Genomic DNA, 15,564 nt, shown 5'->3' with positions numbered 1-15,564 from the left:
CAACGCCTCTGTGTAGTAACAGCTGCTCTATGTGAAATCACACAGCTGAGGGAATTTACCGCTGATTAGAGAACCGGCTTTACTGACGAGATGCGCATAACGATCGGCTGATCGTGATTGGAGCAGCCCTAGAGTCGATTATTCAAAAATAACTGTTTTGATCTGATCATAGCCTAAAGAGTCATGGGTCTTGGATATCACTATATTGTAGACAAATTGGAAATTAATCCTAATAAACATGCCGCTAAAATTAAAACCATTACATTAAAATACATTTAAAACAGTGTAGTATTTAAATAATTTCAACAGCGTGCAGATCCTCGTTTATGTCAGACTGTGGCAACAGCAGAGCGGACTCATCGCTCATATAATGTACCATCTAAAATAACGGGAAAACATAGATTTATGACATGATATGTCGTTATTACAAGAAAAATATGTAGTTTTAACAAGAAAACATCTCGTAATTACGAGAAAAGATGTCGTTTTAACGAGAAAACATCTTGTAATTACAAGAAAAGATGTTGTTTTAATGAGAAAATATGTCGTTATTACAAGAAAAGATGACGTTAAAGTGACATAACATCTCATTATTACGACATAAGTGAGTGGAAAAAATAATGTGTGTTTGGCAGCAATATGTCACTGTAGGAATATCACCTGGCAAAGCTCTACAAACAATTGAACAATATCAGAAAGATCCCCAAAATTCTAGTAAAAAGGATGTACCGGGAGACAGAAGGAAAATCCAAACAACCATCCCTCCACTTCCTTACAATGTAATTTAACTGTAGTTTACAGAACTACTGCTAAACTACCTACAATATGTTTGTAAACCTAAACATCTGCAGTAATAAATGAACTGAAAGATATTGGACATTATCTAAAAAGACAATATGTAAGAATTCTATGACATCCTCCCATTTCTGTTAAGCTACATCCATCTCAGTTTTTCCTTTGCGTTTCAGAAATGACAACATATTTCCTTGATTTCGATGACAGTAACAGGATGCTCGGAGGTCCAAGTGTGTGGTCCATATCTACCAGGGAAGTCGACCTAGCACATAAACCAGAGCCAAGACATCTGTCATACAACCCAGCACTTAACGTTCATACTCAAAAACAAGAATCACACTCTCCCATCATCTCCTACACCAGATGGGTATAACAGCAGAGTGGCGTGGCAGGTCTTGTGTAAATATTCAGTGTCTTCTGAGGCGTTAAGGAATAAAAAGTCAGGGCCTCGACTTGTAGCATGAGTCAACTTACGTGGGAGTATCTTCATCGCCTACAATAACTGCACTTCACAGTGGAAACATGACATCCAGCTTAATGTTGCTGTGTCAAGCTTGTCAGGGTCTTCAAACAATGACTCTACAAATCACTTACACAAGTGTTTTACCTGTATTTTGTATTAGGGCAGTTGTCATAAAGGAATAGTTTGAAAATAAAAGTCTGCTGAAAATGTACTCAACATCAGGTGAAGTGAAAAAGTGAAAAGTTCATAAGGTTTCAAAAAGTGAAACTTTCAAAACTGTTCACAAAAAAAAAATCCATCAATAAATTATTTTATCTTCTGTACACTGCAAAAAAATATATATATATCTTTTCAAGCTAAGATTTTTTGCCAAAATTTTCTAGACAAGTAAACAAAAAATATATATATTGTTTTCAGAATTGTTTGTCAAAATTAAGTGATTTGTTACTTGAATATAGCAAAATAATCTTCCAATGGGGTAAAATAAATAGTCTTAATTTCATACAGAAAACAAGATTATTTTGCTTACCCCATTGGCAGATTATTTAGCTTGTTTCAAGCAAAAACTCACTTTATTTTTTTTTTCTGAAAACAAGACAATAATTTTTACTTGTCTATAAAAAAATATATATATTTTGGCTGGAAACGAGACAAAAAAAATCTAAGATTGAAAAGTATTTTTTTGCATTGTACAAAATACCAATCAATAATTCATTAAAACGCTTTCTCCAGTGGGAAAGGTCCCTCCTCTGTTGTCCTCTCACATCAAATCCACCAACACATTTGTTTAGAATTGTTTGGACTGTTTTTGCTTGTAAACAATGCTTGATATGCACTGTATATTTCACTCCTGATTCAGACAAGACAATGTTTTAGGTTTAAAGTTTAAAATGTCTTTGAATTTATTACCAAGACGTAGCTTTTCACTTTACAAGACATTAATTGATTGACTGGAATCATGTTGATTAATTATTGTGATGGTTTTATGAACTGTTTGGACTCTTATTCTGACGGCACGCATTTACTGCAGAGGATTCAATGGTGAGTAAGTGAGGTAATGCAAAATTTCTCCAAATCTATTCTGATGAACAAACAAACCCATCTACATGGTGGATTGCCTGAGTGGGAGTATATTTTCATTTTTGGGTGTATTCATCCTCATCCTGCATTTTATGCAATACTGTATAATGACTTTCATTGTGTGGACAAAAAGTTGAAACATTCTTCAAAACTTATTTTGTGTTCCACTGAAGAAAGAAAGCCATACACGTTTGGAACAACATGATCAGAATTTTCAGGTTTTCAACCTTCTTTGAAATCCCTTTCAGAGGGGATAAAATAAAATATTTTGATGACACAGGTCTTCTGTGCCGCTAGAACAATGTATTTAGCGCCGCAGCAAGGCTGAGAACTGGGCCAGCTGATGGTATTGTTTGCTTTCCAATTTTAAATGTCTCACTGTGGTCACAGTGTTGGGCATGACAGTTCCTTTCTCAGTGAGAGCAGCATATATAACAGTATCATTATGTGCCGACTGGGAGGGTGAATTTGGTGAGTGGCGCTCTCCCACAATCAAAAACAGAAAGACGGGAGAGATGATGAGTGAGAAAGACAGAACCAGAGAAATATGCAGCCAAAGTCTGGCACTAAACGCGGATGTGTGTGATCCACAGCAGCGTCCAGGAACTAGAGTTAAAGCCTTCGCTATATGAAACATCAACAAAGAAAGAAACCCAGGGCTTTTTAGCGCTTAATAGAAACATCTGACATGCATTAGCACTGACATTCATTCATTTGGCCTTTGGATGAATAGACAGGGCCGGTCCAGCATCTGTGCTGCTGAGAAACACGGAGGAGACATTCAGCTGGATAAATACATGCATGATTATAAAAACATCCAAATAGGATGCAATGTAAGAGAAGGAGACTGAGGTACGGAAAATATAATGCAACCCTAACATTCTGATGAAATCTGAAATGTTTTTTTTTTTTTTTGCATGAACTCTGACAAATTGCAGACTGAACAAGTAATGAGCACAAACGGAAAACAAGAAAAAGTTGGAGCTATGTTCTGTATACATAGTTTGTATACATCTACATATTGAATGCATCCAGACGGCTCAATGCTGTTGTAGCTACTATCCGAAGCATCTCATTGCTGAAGCGACCACCCCCTCTAGCGTTAGGAAAGTAAAGTACAAGTAGATTTTTTTCAACTGCACGAGATAATGTTCACTGCAGGAAAGATCCAGGAGGCAAGATTGAATCCGAATCAAAATCCATATACATATCCCTAAACTCTCCATCCCACTGGATTTGGATGTAACCTCGCCTCCTCGATCTTGTGTACTCCAGTGAGGAGCTACTGAACTGCTCTGAACATCGCTTTAAGCCTTGATCTTAAAGTCTCCATGCATTTTCTTAAGATTCCTTATAAATACAAATAGGTACACTACGATACATAGAAATCCATTTCTGCCGCACAAGAAAAAAATCATGCAATCATATCATGGCATAGCATATCATGATTTCAAGTCACAGTAATGACATAAAAGAGATGAAATTAGTCATAAATATGACAGAAATTATAATTATGACAAAGTGGAAATTATGAGACAAAAAGTCTAAATTATGAGACAAAGTAAAAATAAAAGATTAGATACATTAAAAAAAATAGATAAAAAGTTATATGACATAAAAGTTAATATCATAAAAGGTTAAATATTACAATTATGACAATATATCATGACTTATATATTTTACTTTTTAAGTAATTATTATAACATAAAAGGAATAAAAATAGATAAAGTTATCAATAAGACAGCTGTCATATGACATAAAACAAAAAGTAAAAATGCTCAGACAAAAAAAAAAAAAAATAAACATTGATAACATTCAAAATTATTAGATAAAATATCATAATAATGGCATAAAAGTCAACATGTCATAAAAGAAAGTCTCAAATGATGACATAAAAAGACGAAATTATTGGATTAAATCAATTACATAGAAGTCAATGTCATCCTACTTATGCCTTTTTATGTCATAGTTTTGATTTACCAAACCGGAAATGGCCTGGCATATTTAATATTCACAATTAAAAACAATGTCAACACAAAATACTACAGCAATGGCCACGTTTCTACAATCAACAGAAGAATAAATAAATATGTCCACGTACCTTGACTACAAATTTAGAAGTCTGCATTCTGATGAAACACTGCAAAATTTCGAAGAAAATGCGCTGAATATCCATCAACAAAAATAGTCACCATGTAATGACTTTAGAGAAACCCAGAAATATTTGTTATTGCTGAAAACAGGAACATGTGCATAAAGTAATGATGATGCCCAAATCCCTGGCGTGAAATACTCACGTGTTCGTGACAGATGCAGTTGGACTGAAGTTGTAGAAAATCAAAACACAACACAGGAAGGGATGGTAAAATAACGCTCACAGATGTTATTATGATATTCCCGGGTTGAATAGATATAATTGACAATACACATTCTACATTTCATTAAAACGACTCGAGCATAACAATAAAATAGTAACTATGAAAGACGCTTTAATATTTTCTCCCGCCGATGGTTTGAAACTTGCCCTGTCGCGTTAGGACCCCGGAGCGTGCAGTTGTCACGGAGACGCAGTCGGATATAGGAGACTGTGTACTTTGCCAGACGACTGCGTTCGTTATAATTTATTTTACTGTTATTCCACGTAAATTGCGAAACATCCGTGACAATATATAGCTAAACAAAATTAAAGTCACGTATTCGATTTATAATATAAGCTATTTAAAATCCAATAAGTGTTTCTGTTGTTAAATACTTTATAACTGGCATGTTTTGGTCAGCATATGGGAGCATGTGTCAAGACGTAAATACAGTCTGCTTTGCTCTTACCGTTAGGTTTTAAGTTTCTAATGTTTTTCTTTCTTATATGTTTAGCTAGTTTAACAAAAATATTAACTTTGGGGTATGTAACGTTATGGGCCTCGTATGCTACATTTTACACGTCTCTTCACGTCTTATGAGATATTGTGTTTGTTTTGAATAGATATCAGCATCGATAACAAGTCATTTTCATGGCTATATTTGACCTTAACTTTTTGCGAAGTGAAATGCTAAACTTCAAATAAACGTTTCACAGTTATTATGCATGCAGTTTTCATGACCTGTATTACATAGAATATTTACGATACACTTGTAAAATGTTATTTGGTGATTGAAAATGAACTAGTGAAGAAAAAAAAGAAAAAAATGCATCAGTTAGAAGACCTATTATATAGCATTAACTTTATTCTTTTCTGTACATTTTACATTAAAATCTTGATGTTGATTAACCAGAAGGATTGTGTTGTTATGCCTCCCTAATATTGTGCAATCAATACATAAAATCATCTATAATGTATTATTAAACATGATCTATTAATTTCTGGTTATTGAAAAGTAACTGACCTATATCATTAACTGTCAGTAAATTTCTCTGAGTGAAATCAAAGTATGTCTCGCATTTGTAAGAAGGAACCTGCCGTGTGCTCAGATTAACCACTTTCCAACAGTAAAATCTGCCAAAAGATGGCTCTTTTGAGAAATATACTCAGTACTGCCTATGGACCTACTGGCAGACTGAAATAAATACACAACAATGTTGGAGGCTACATCTTAACAACTTCGACCTCTACAGCCCTGCTCAAGCGAGTGGATAAGTCTGAGCTGCTTCTCAAAATGATCTCAACTGCTGTTCAACATCACACCACACGGTACAATGACTCTGGGCTGTTTATGGGGATTCTGATGCCTAGACTTATAGAAAATAATAAAAAAAAATATAACCTCAGGACATTTGCAGCAGCCAAGGTTTATAAACATATTGTGGAAGAATGTAACATGTATCTTAAAGGAGACTCTTGTGGTTGTAAGGAGCCAGTAGACTTCAACAGCTGTGATTCACTCATTGCACTGGCCCACAGCATGATCACGATCAAACCAGCCTGAACGTTGAATAGCAAGGAAACGCAGCATATCAGTTCACTGATCGCACAGGTCTTCCTGTATTCCATCCCTTGCAACTCTTCTGGTCTGACCTGCTTTGGAAGGACAGTCACCATCAGCATCGAGGGCTGTGAGTGATTCTTCTGTTTTCCCAGGACTGCTGGTGGATGTCCCTGAAATGCTTCAGACTGTGGATCTTAAGAGACTGGGACCTGCTCCATTTAAGGAAGTGGTTTTCAACGTATCACTGTCAGGTGATATTTCTGATCTTGAAGATGTGGTTTTAGAGATCCATAGAGGTGTGGACCCAGAGCGTGATCTCCTTCAGCAGCTCCTGAAGATCGGAGAACATGTTGTTAAGGACAAAATGAGATTATTTGCTTGCCAAAAAGTAGTGCATCCTATTCTGCAGGACTACTTAAGGAAACATGGAGTGGCAGTGATCGATTGAGCATTGCTCATGTATGATTTTTCTCCCATTTTTCAAATCTTGAAGGTTCCATGGGCCTCTTTTATGAACACTGATCTGTAGTTCTTTCCATAGATGTTTCTGTTGGATTCAAGTCAGGTGATTGGCTGGGCCATTCTAGTAGCTTTACTTTCTTTCTCTAAAATCAAATAAGTGTTTCCTTGACTGTGCGTTTGGGATCATTGTCTTGCTGGAATGTCCACCCTTGTTTCATCATCCTGGTTGACGGCAGCAGATTCTTATTATTGTATTATTACTATATTCTCCCAGTATTTCACAGGCTTGTCTAAATGTTGTGCAGCAAACTTTAAACGAGCTTCAGATATACTTTTTCTTCAGCAATAGAGCCTTGCATGGAGAGTGTGCATACAGGCTATAGTGATTGAGTACATTACTTATTGTACTTATTTTCTTTGAAACAATTGAACATGCTAAATTCAGGTCTTTCTGAAGCCCTTCAAAACTGTTCCTTGGCTCTTGGACAACTCTTCTGATAATTATTTTCTCTCCTCTGTCAGAAATCTTGCGAGGAGCACCTGGTCATTACCGGTTTATGGTGAAATTATGTTCTTTCCACTTCTGGATTATGGTCTCAACAGTGCTAACTAGAGCATTCAGAAATATAGTAATTCTTCTGTAACCAATGCCATCAGCATATTTTGCAACAATAAGATTTCTTAAATCAATGAAATGTTAATTGTGGGACAAATCGGTCATGAGACACCTTTTTATTTGCAATCAGCTGGGACTGAACCAACTAAAATAATTTCCACTGACTAGGGGCAGGATTGCTTTCTAATTACTGATAGAGTTCAGCTGGTGTCTTGGATTTCCATGCCTTTTTGCACCTCCCTTTCTTCTTGTGTTCAATACTTTTTCTTTATTACACAGAATTTAATTTCTGAACAGTTTTTGGTTTTTGCTTTCCTTGTACAGTATGTATGGATTACTTGGATTGTTATCGACATCTGGTGAAAATTTCATGTTAACAGCCCTTTCAGAAATAAATTTACAAAAAACAAAAATTTATAAAAATGTTGATGTGTTCAATACTTATTTTACCCTCTGTTTGTAATTAAAAAAAAAGAATTTAAACATTTTATACATAAAAATTCAATTATTTTTGTCAGGGAAAATGCTGGCAGGAAAAATCTAAACTACAAAAAATATATATATTATTACTTTTTCAGTTAAGACACATTAAATTGTCAAATCAAAAGTGATAGTTAAAAACTAAACACATTTATAGTGTTACAAATGATTCCTATTTCAAGTAAATTCTCTTATTTTAAATTTTTTAAAAGTGTTTTACGATTTTCAAAGAAATTATTAAGCAGCACAACTGTTTCCACATTGATAATAAGAAATGTTTCAATAATAAAAAAAAAAATGATAAGACTGAAAAAGTAGCAGCAAATCAGCATATTAGAATAATTTCTGAAAGATGATGTAACACTGAAGACTGGAGTAATGATGTTAAAAAGCTTTGCCATCAAAGGTATAAATTATATTTAAAATATTTTTTAAATTGAAATTCTATTTCACAATATTACTGTTTTTACTGTGTTTTTGTTGACCCCAATATTTGAATGATATGTATGTATCTCATTTGTAAGTTGCTTTTGATAAAAGGGTCTGCTAAATGACTAAATCTAATGTATATTGTCTGTATGCATGTACTTATGATTGTTATTTATTTAAACCCACGCCTTTTTTTGGATTAATATGTAACATCATAATATACAGTATAACACCATATAGATACAATCGTATTGAAAAACAAGACAGGCTACATTCATAGAGGTTTCATTTTGGCTCTGTGTTTAATATTTCAGGTGCAAAGGCTGTCGCTTCTCTTTACACTTCAGTCCCGGCGGAAGCTTATGGGATTGTTTAAGGATTCTGTTCCCAGTCATGTGGATCCAGAGAGCTGCACCAGCTCCTTCCTTCTAAAGAAGCTGCTGTTAGCACCATGGTTCTCTGCCACAGATATGAAACTATGCTGGAAGAACTGAAAGTTTGTTAAATGTTAAGTCAGAGATGTTTATGTGTTAATTCACTCATTTTAATTATTTTCATTTAAATGCACCAATGTAATACTCTATATATTGATTAATTCAAACACACAATTTGAAATAATTCACCAAAATGAAGCTTACCAACTCTAATGGCATTTTGCTTCTAAAGTTTAAAACATCTGTTTTAATGCTTTTATACTCGAGTCATGAGACAAGGAAGAATCTAGACTAATGATACAGTCTTTAGGAAATTTAATGGCCAAATAAAAGCTGCATTAAAATCATCGGAATATTCACAATGCTTATTTTTACATCGACAGTAAAATCAGCACAGATAACTTGTGAATGTGCAATGTATTGCCCCGCTCTATTAATAATTCCTGTTTGTGCTGTCTTTGCACTCATGCTATTGAGTTTATTTTGGGTGCATTCTTCCTTCTCTTATAGATCTCCAAACTAGTTATTTAGTTTCTTGAATTTTTAAGTTCCAATTTTCCAAACGACTTTTTCCAGATTTACTGGATTCCATTTCTTCATTCATATACTGCATTAATTCCCTCTTTCACTTCTCTCATATGATGAACATTTGTTGGACAGATGACATGCCAAAGGGCAGAACATGTGTTGCGACTGAATCTGAGGGAGCCCTACGCCCTGCTTGGAGGAGGCTGCACAGAGACGCTGCTGGCCACCCACATCAAACACATGGTTTTATATTCCACTGAGTTAAACGTCACATTCAATTGTATTTTTACAGTATTGATTATACTGTAAAGATCCACTTGTCAGAATTTTATGAAAAGATTCATGCATTATTCATTGCTTTTTCAGAGGTATTTACTGTGGAATTTATTTTCAAAGCTTAACAAGTGCCACATTTCTACCTGACTAGATTTTTAAACCTTTCTAGTTTGCATGGGGAGCTATGACCAAACAAATCATCTTAACATTAAAATGCACGTCATTGGTGTACCTGTAATTTCTGCTATATATATATATATATATATATATATATATATATATATATATATATATATATATATATATATATATATATATATATATATATATTAGGGCTGTCAAAAATAGCGCGTTAACGGCGTTAATTAGTTGTTTGTTGTTAATTAAGTCAAATTTTTTAACGCATTTCACGCATGCACAGTGTGACAAATTATTCAGGTTAGGAAAGTCTCGTCGATCTCTGAATTCTCAAGATAATAAAAAACAGCGGCGAGTGCCGCGACGAAAACACCGAAGAAGCTTAAGGTTTTACCCCAGTTACTCTCAGATACATTCATGCCAAGCTCGATAAACAGAGACGACTTTGGTAGTTGATACGCTGGAGCTTCTTCCTGTTATAGCGTCCTGTGTTTCACACTGCGCATGCGCAGAACACATACATGCAATGCAGCGAAAATTATATGCATTATGCATATGCATTTTACTTGGTTTTACTCTCACTTGAAGCCTTCAGAACGTGAAAATATCGATCCTAAAGTATTGTGGCAGAGCAAGTGCCCAGACAGAGTGCTGCTTATGTGATGGTGGTGCATGTTTGTGTTTCTGAGTTAATTCTTTCAAGTTTCACATAATTTCATAGATATGTGGCTATATTTAACCACTGGTTCACCTAAAACTCTTACACTATCTGTAGTTAAATGGCATGGTTTGATATAGTGCTCAGGTAAATTTGATCTAAGTAAATGTTAAACTTTTGAAATTCAGAAAAAAAGAACCACATATTGATGAATCAATACATGAAAATTATGTATCTGTGTCCTGTTATTTATCTTTTGGTATGCATTTCAGAAAAAAAAATGGTTAGGATTCAGGTGTAATTGCAAATAGTGATTAATCATGATTAATCCACTGAAAATTCTGATTAATTTGATTAAAGATTTTAATCATTTGACAGCCCTAATATATATATATATATATATTGTCACTTACTTTACAGAATCAGTCCAAAGCCACAACAACAGCTGCAGCTCTGTGCGTCCCTCAGTCCGAGGTTCTCATGGCAGTCGAGGCATTCTGCAACTCTCTGCAATCTATGGCTCTTTCCTTAGTGCTTGATGGACAGGACTGTCTCATTGACCTCATATATGCACATCGCTGGGTCCCAGATATATTCTCCAAATCCTGTGGCTGTGGCCTGGTGGAGAACAGATCCAACCTGGAGAAGACCCTTCTAAATACAGTTTACCACACTTTCTCTCCTGTTTCCCTGGAAAACACTGACAATCAGTCCAGAATATTAGATTAATTTTCTGCTAAGGTTAATGCTTTGAATGTGGCAGTCAAGATGGCTAATTTTGTTCTTGATGTAAAATATATAATTAAGGACAGCAATTGAATTTTGATGAATGAAGAGCTCTGTTTTGAATAAAGCTTGTAGGTTTGATGTATTTTAGAAATGACTTTTTCTTCAATGTGGTAACATACATGTTAAATATTACTTACATTAATCTACCAAAACCAAAATATGAGGAACACAGTGAGTTGGATACTGTCTCATTTCTTATATGATGCTGCAAGTGTCTCAATTAAATGCACTTTTTTCTAATATGAAAGGAGAAAAATCTGTCGTCATAAGAATTTTATGGTAGGTACATTTTCTCAGTTCACCTGTATTTGACAAGTATGACAGAATGTTAATTTTGAACCCTCCCTGAGTCATCTTCATTCTGCCATGTGCCTTTGAGAAAGGCACTTATCTCCAGGTACTGTAGCTCCGAGGCTAATGTTCCTGTAATTAGTGTACCGTAAGGATCTGCTAAATTGCCACATAGAAGAATCTACTCTGAAGGAAATTATATATTGTAAGATAGAAGAATGGTTGTGTATTTTGTGTAGACACACAATGTGTAGTCCTTAATCCATCCAGTATGTTAACATTCCTGCTGTTAATTTGGCTATTAAAGTATCATATTTTCGCTCCATCAGTAAAATCTTCAGTTCACTTTAAATACACGTGCTATCGGTAATGTTATGTTCATTGCTAAGCAAACATGTCTCAGGTTCGCTAACCTCTTCTGATGGATTCAGTTCGAGTGAATCACTGCGTTCACAAATCGGAAATCAGCGGTTTTTATCACGATTAAGGAATTTGTCACACATTTGTCCACGATGGAGTCCTAAGGAGAGGTCTTTGCACGCTGTATGAATTCCTGCAAATGTTTTCGCCTTTTGTGATGCCATTGACGGCAGTGGCACAGCTCTTCCTGCTTGTTTACAGCTTGTGGTAGTGCACTTTCTGATGGCAGACAGTACACTATCGCTTTGTTTTTCACAAACTTTGCTTTTTCAGAAAGTCTACCGACACACCTTTATGCTTTATGAAACAACATTTGTAATTTATATTTTACCTTTTTTTATGAGTAAGTTTATCTTAAAACCATTTCTTATTTTTTTTTAAATATATATATATGAAGTGAAATACTGCATTTTTAGCATCACCACAATTTAATAGTAAATTTATGATTAGGCTATTTTCACTGTAAACCAAAAAGATAATCCCAACCCCAGCATGTTGTGACAAACTAGTTAAAATGCTCATGTTGTAAAAGCCCCACATAGTCACATAAACACAATGTTTACACTTTTTGGACAAATCAGCCTACAGTATAGTTCTGTCTGCATATTAAGCTGCAATACGAAAAAGTATTAAAAGAAATTACACACAGTTACACACAAATACACTAACTTCTGCAATAACACACTGATGATGATAGATGATAAAATGATTAAAAAAAGGCTAACCTGTAAAGTGTTCTGTTGTGAAAGTTGTCAAAACCAAACAATCTGGTAGCATGCTTAAGACATAAATTGTACAATATTTCCTACATACAGCATGCTAAATCAGGCAATGAAAACAAACCAAAAGTACAGGTTTACATCGTAGCAATTGAGAAAATTAATTCTTTCCCTCTTTCAGAACAGAACTCCATTTATGGCTCTTTAGAAGATGAAGGGTATAAGAGATTTTCTTGATCTGGGGAAATCTTCAAACTTCTCATTATAGAACCTGGAAAACATTAGAGAAACCACATATATTTTACTACCACTTTTTCAGTGCATCACTGCATTGTTCTCTCAGAACCCAGTTTACTGAATTAATGATATACCAGATGAAAAATTTTGTAAGTTTTAGTTTACCTGTGATGGTGATAGGCTCTCGGTCCTATGAAGCAAATTGTGAAAAAAGCAAAGGCAAATGTGGGTAAAGACCGGGTAGCAACAGCGTAGCCCAGCCACTCCACAATCTCCCCAAAGAAATTTGCTCCAGACACATACTCAAACAAACCGCCTGCAGTTAAAATAAACACATAAATCAGCTCAGCATTCATTCAGTGCAGCTTATTGCAGTTTGCTTACAGAGACTGAGATAAAGACAATAAATGATGAGTGCTGCTAACATTAAAAAGACCCTGAATTATCTCTACCTCTCGGGATTTTATAGGAAATTTCTCCAGGTTTTCTCAGGTTGCGAAGAATGTGGTCACTGTGAATATTGATTCCCATTCCTGTGAAAAATATTATCAGACCTAGAAAAATATATATTTAAAAATAATTATATAAACATATACAACTTTGTACTAAGCAGTTCCTCTAAAGATATTTGCTCCAAATAATAAGCTCCAATACTCTACAAAAAAAAAAAAAAAAAAAAAAAAGATTTAGAACTGTTCACCGTAATTATTCTCTGAAGTTACTGCAAAAACCCACTTATGGAACCTTTATTTAAGTGCAGCTATTCAGCATTAACATTATCTTTTTTTATTATTATTGAATACATTCAAAAATATAAAGAAAGGCTGAGCAAAGAAAGGCTGAGCAAAATTCTAAATTTAAGAATTATCTCCTTTTCAATTCCAAAGTTGGACTTTGAAATGAACTGGTCAACAAATGTAATGAATTTAATTAGTCCAACAAAATATTTTTATTCAGTTTATGCATATTTAATCCCTATGTAGAATTGATTTAATCTCAATTTTATTCTATATTTTTCTCTTTGATGGTAGTAAAAAGTTCTGTTATAACAATTAACACAGCCATACTAACAGATTTTATGAGATAAACAGCAGTAGTTCATTCTAAAGTATGAATGTATCTGTTCATATCCATTTATTTCTACTTGAATACAAATGCAACTGACAATTAAACACCTCAATTAAATTAAATTTTCATAACCCTGAATTATACGAATTCTTTCAGTAAACAAGTTTTACCGGCTAGTAAACAGGCCTCAGAAAACCATGTTTTGTGATATGTAGCGCAGTGCAGCAGATAGTGTGCCTGCAGGAAGCCATTAATAGAGCAAAACACCATCCCTAACAGCATGATGTTAAGCGGATACGGCCGCCCTTTGGTCAGCAGGGAGTAGATGCAGCTCCTGGAAACCAGAATGTTGATACATATCAAATACCATCTCTTGGTCATCTGCCCAAAGTACATTACACTTCCACTGTTATTAGGCCTATGTGTCTTTGTAATTCAACACCTGTTCCCAAACATGCTTTGTTTTTTCCAGATCATGCTTCAGAGCATGCTAATTCAAAAATTCATACTTTATTCACCTGCTTCCGGCTCGTTTATGTGTAATTACTCAACTGAAATATTAATAAAATTATGCTGTTATATTTATGCAGCCTTGATCAATTGTCAGCAGAGCAGGATTGTCTAAAGAAACAGGAATCTAGAATATTCCACCCAGTGCGTTTCCTTTTGTCTTCGGATTAAGGGTATTTTTTTTCCACGCTTGTTCTGGGTGAGCTAGAGAACACATCCAGGTTTGTGAAATGGAGTAGCTGAACTTGGGTTCACTGCTTACTAAATAAACAAGCACTGTAAATGGTAACAAAAACGCTGTGATATCATGCAAGTGTCACTATTAAGTGGCTATGATCTATTTTCTCTGGCCTGTTTGCATTTTATACTAGTGAGCTTTCATTTTCAGATGTTCAATTACCATATTATTAAGTGTTTAATAACAATTTGAATTATTCTTCAGCTCCACCAACAATCTTTCCATCATTCACATGACTTACCTCTGGAAGTAGTGCAAGCAGAAGGTCCAGAGCATCAGGTGTCTCCCAGTGCCATTGTTTCCATCCGTGGTCAACATCAAAATCAGGGGCACCAGCAGAGCGGGAAGCTCCTGGAGGAACCAGGCGAGCCTTGCAGGCACCACCATGGAGCTGCCCGAGGTGTCCACGTAGCGGCCATAGGCAGCGTGAGACTTCATGAGATATATAAAGTGCATTACCCCACCCAAGATCATCGCCAAGCTCAGGCCCTGCACGAGGAGCTCCTGACATTGCATGGAGGTCGACATTCTGTCCAGTTCCAGACCAGGTTTGGGTGAGCCTAATGCTGTATCTCCCCTCTTAACCCCTCACCAGAGTTCTGCCTCAGAGCAGCTCCTCCCCAAAAGCAGAGGGAGAGCCGAATCCTGACCATGATACAGCTTACCCCCTGCTGAAATGTGAGAATGCCTTTTTCAAAGAGATCTCCCTTTTCACATATTGAGAAGTTTTTTTTTTCCACTAATGCACTGGTGGGGAGCTTAAGCTTCCATAAGACAAATTGGTCTAAAAACACAAGCGTGTCTGTTTTTTGTGCATCTCGGCGAGCCGTGGTTTTTTTGCCACCTAAGGAGCGTGCCGATGTTTACCTGCTTGATTCACTGAATTTATGTTCGGAAAAGTAAACAGATAAATTAGTTTCTCAGTATTTTACAAGAGCAGTAATCCAGTCTGTCTTTCTTTCATCAACCCGTTTACACAAATCGAAGCATGAGAAACTAGGAGAAAGGGCTA

The 15,564-nt window shown here is 35.4% G+C and overlaps 3 protein-coding genes across 7 annotated transcripts in view; 1 reads left to right on the top strand and 2 right to left on the bottom strand.

The window, feature by feature from the left end:
- slx4ip (SLX4 interacting protein) overlaps positions 1-4,903 on the bottom strand; it is a 40,602-nt gene extending 35,699 nt beyond the window's left edge. For 3 of the 5 annotated variants that reach the window (XM_052572918.1, XM_052572919.1, XM_052572921.1), the window contains exons 1-2: positions 4,636-4,903; positions 4,440-4,540 (exon numbers count right to left, since the gene is read on the bottom strand). In XM_052572918.1, the coding sequence (XP_052428878.1) occupies positions 4,440-4,514 (75 nt within the window). In that variant the 5' untranslated portion in view covers positions 4,515-4,540; positions 4,636-4,903. The remainder of the gene's footprint in view (positions 1-4,439; positions 4,541-4,635) is intronic. The other 2 variants (XM_052572920.1, XM_052572922.1) reach the window with 1 other exon arrangement.
- A 233-nt stretch (positions 4,904-5,136) lies between these two features.
- Positions 5,137-7,709, top strand: mkks (MKKS centrosomal shuttling protein). The gene is given in 2 exon segments (XM_052573329.1): positions 5,137-6,384; positions 6,386-7,709. Coding segments are annotated over 2 exon segments (942 nt in total). The 5' UTR covers positions 5,137-5,764; the 3' UTR covers positions 6,708-7,709.
- A 4,698-nt stretch (positions 7,710-12,407) lies between these two features.
- On the bottom strand, positions 12,408-15,078 carry srd5a2b (steroid-5-alpha-reductase, alpha polypeptide 2b). Its single transcript, XM_052573491.1, has 5 exons — positions 14,794-15,078; positions 13,975-14,138; positions 13,189-13,290; positions 12,902-13,052; positions 12,408-12,770 (listed from the first exon to the last, which is right to left on the bottom strand). Exons 1-5 carry the CDS (start codon positions 15,066-15,068, stop codon positions 12,704-12,706), a joined length of 759 nt encoding a protein of 252 aa, XP_052429451.1. The 5' UTR covers positions 15,069-15,078; the 3' UTR covers positions 12,408-12,703.
- Between the last annotated feature and the right edge of the window lie 486 nt (positions 15,079-15,564).

This window comes from Carassius gibelio, chromosome B13 (genome assembly GCF_023724105.1).
Source record: "Carassius gibelio isolate Cgi1373 ecotype wild population from Czech Republic chromosome B13, carGib1.2-hapl.c, whole genome shotgun sequence".
In the NCBI taxonomy this organism is placed as follows: domain Eukaryota; kingdom Metazoa; phylum Chordata; class Actinopteri; order Cypriniformes; family Cyprinidae; genus Carassius; species Carassius gibelio.
The sequence above is the reverse complement of the archived record's forward strand: the minus strand, read 5'-3'. Positions and strand labels throughout refer to the sequence as shown.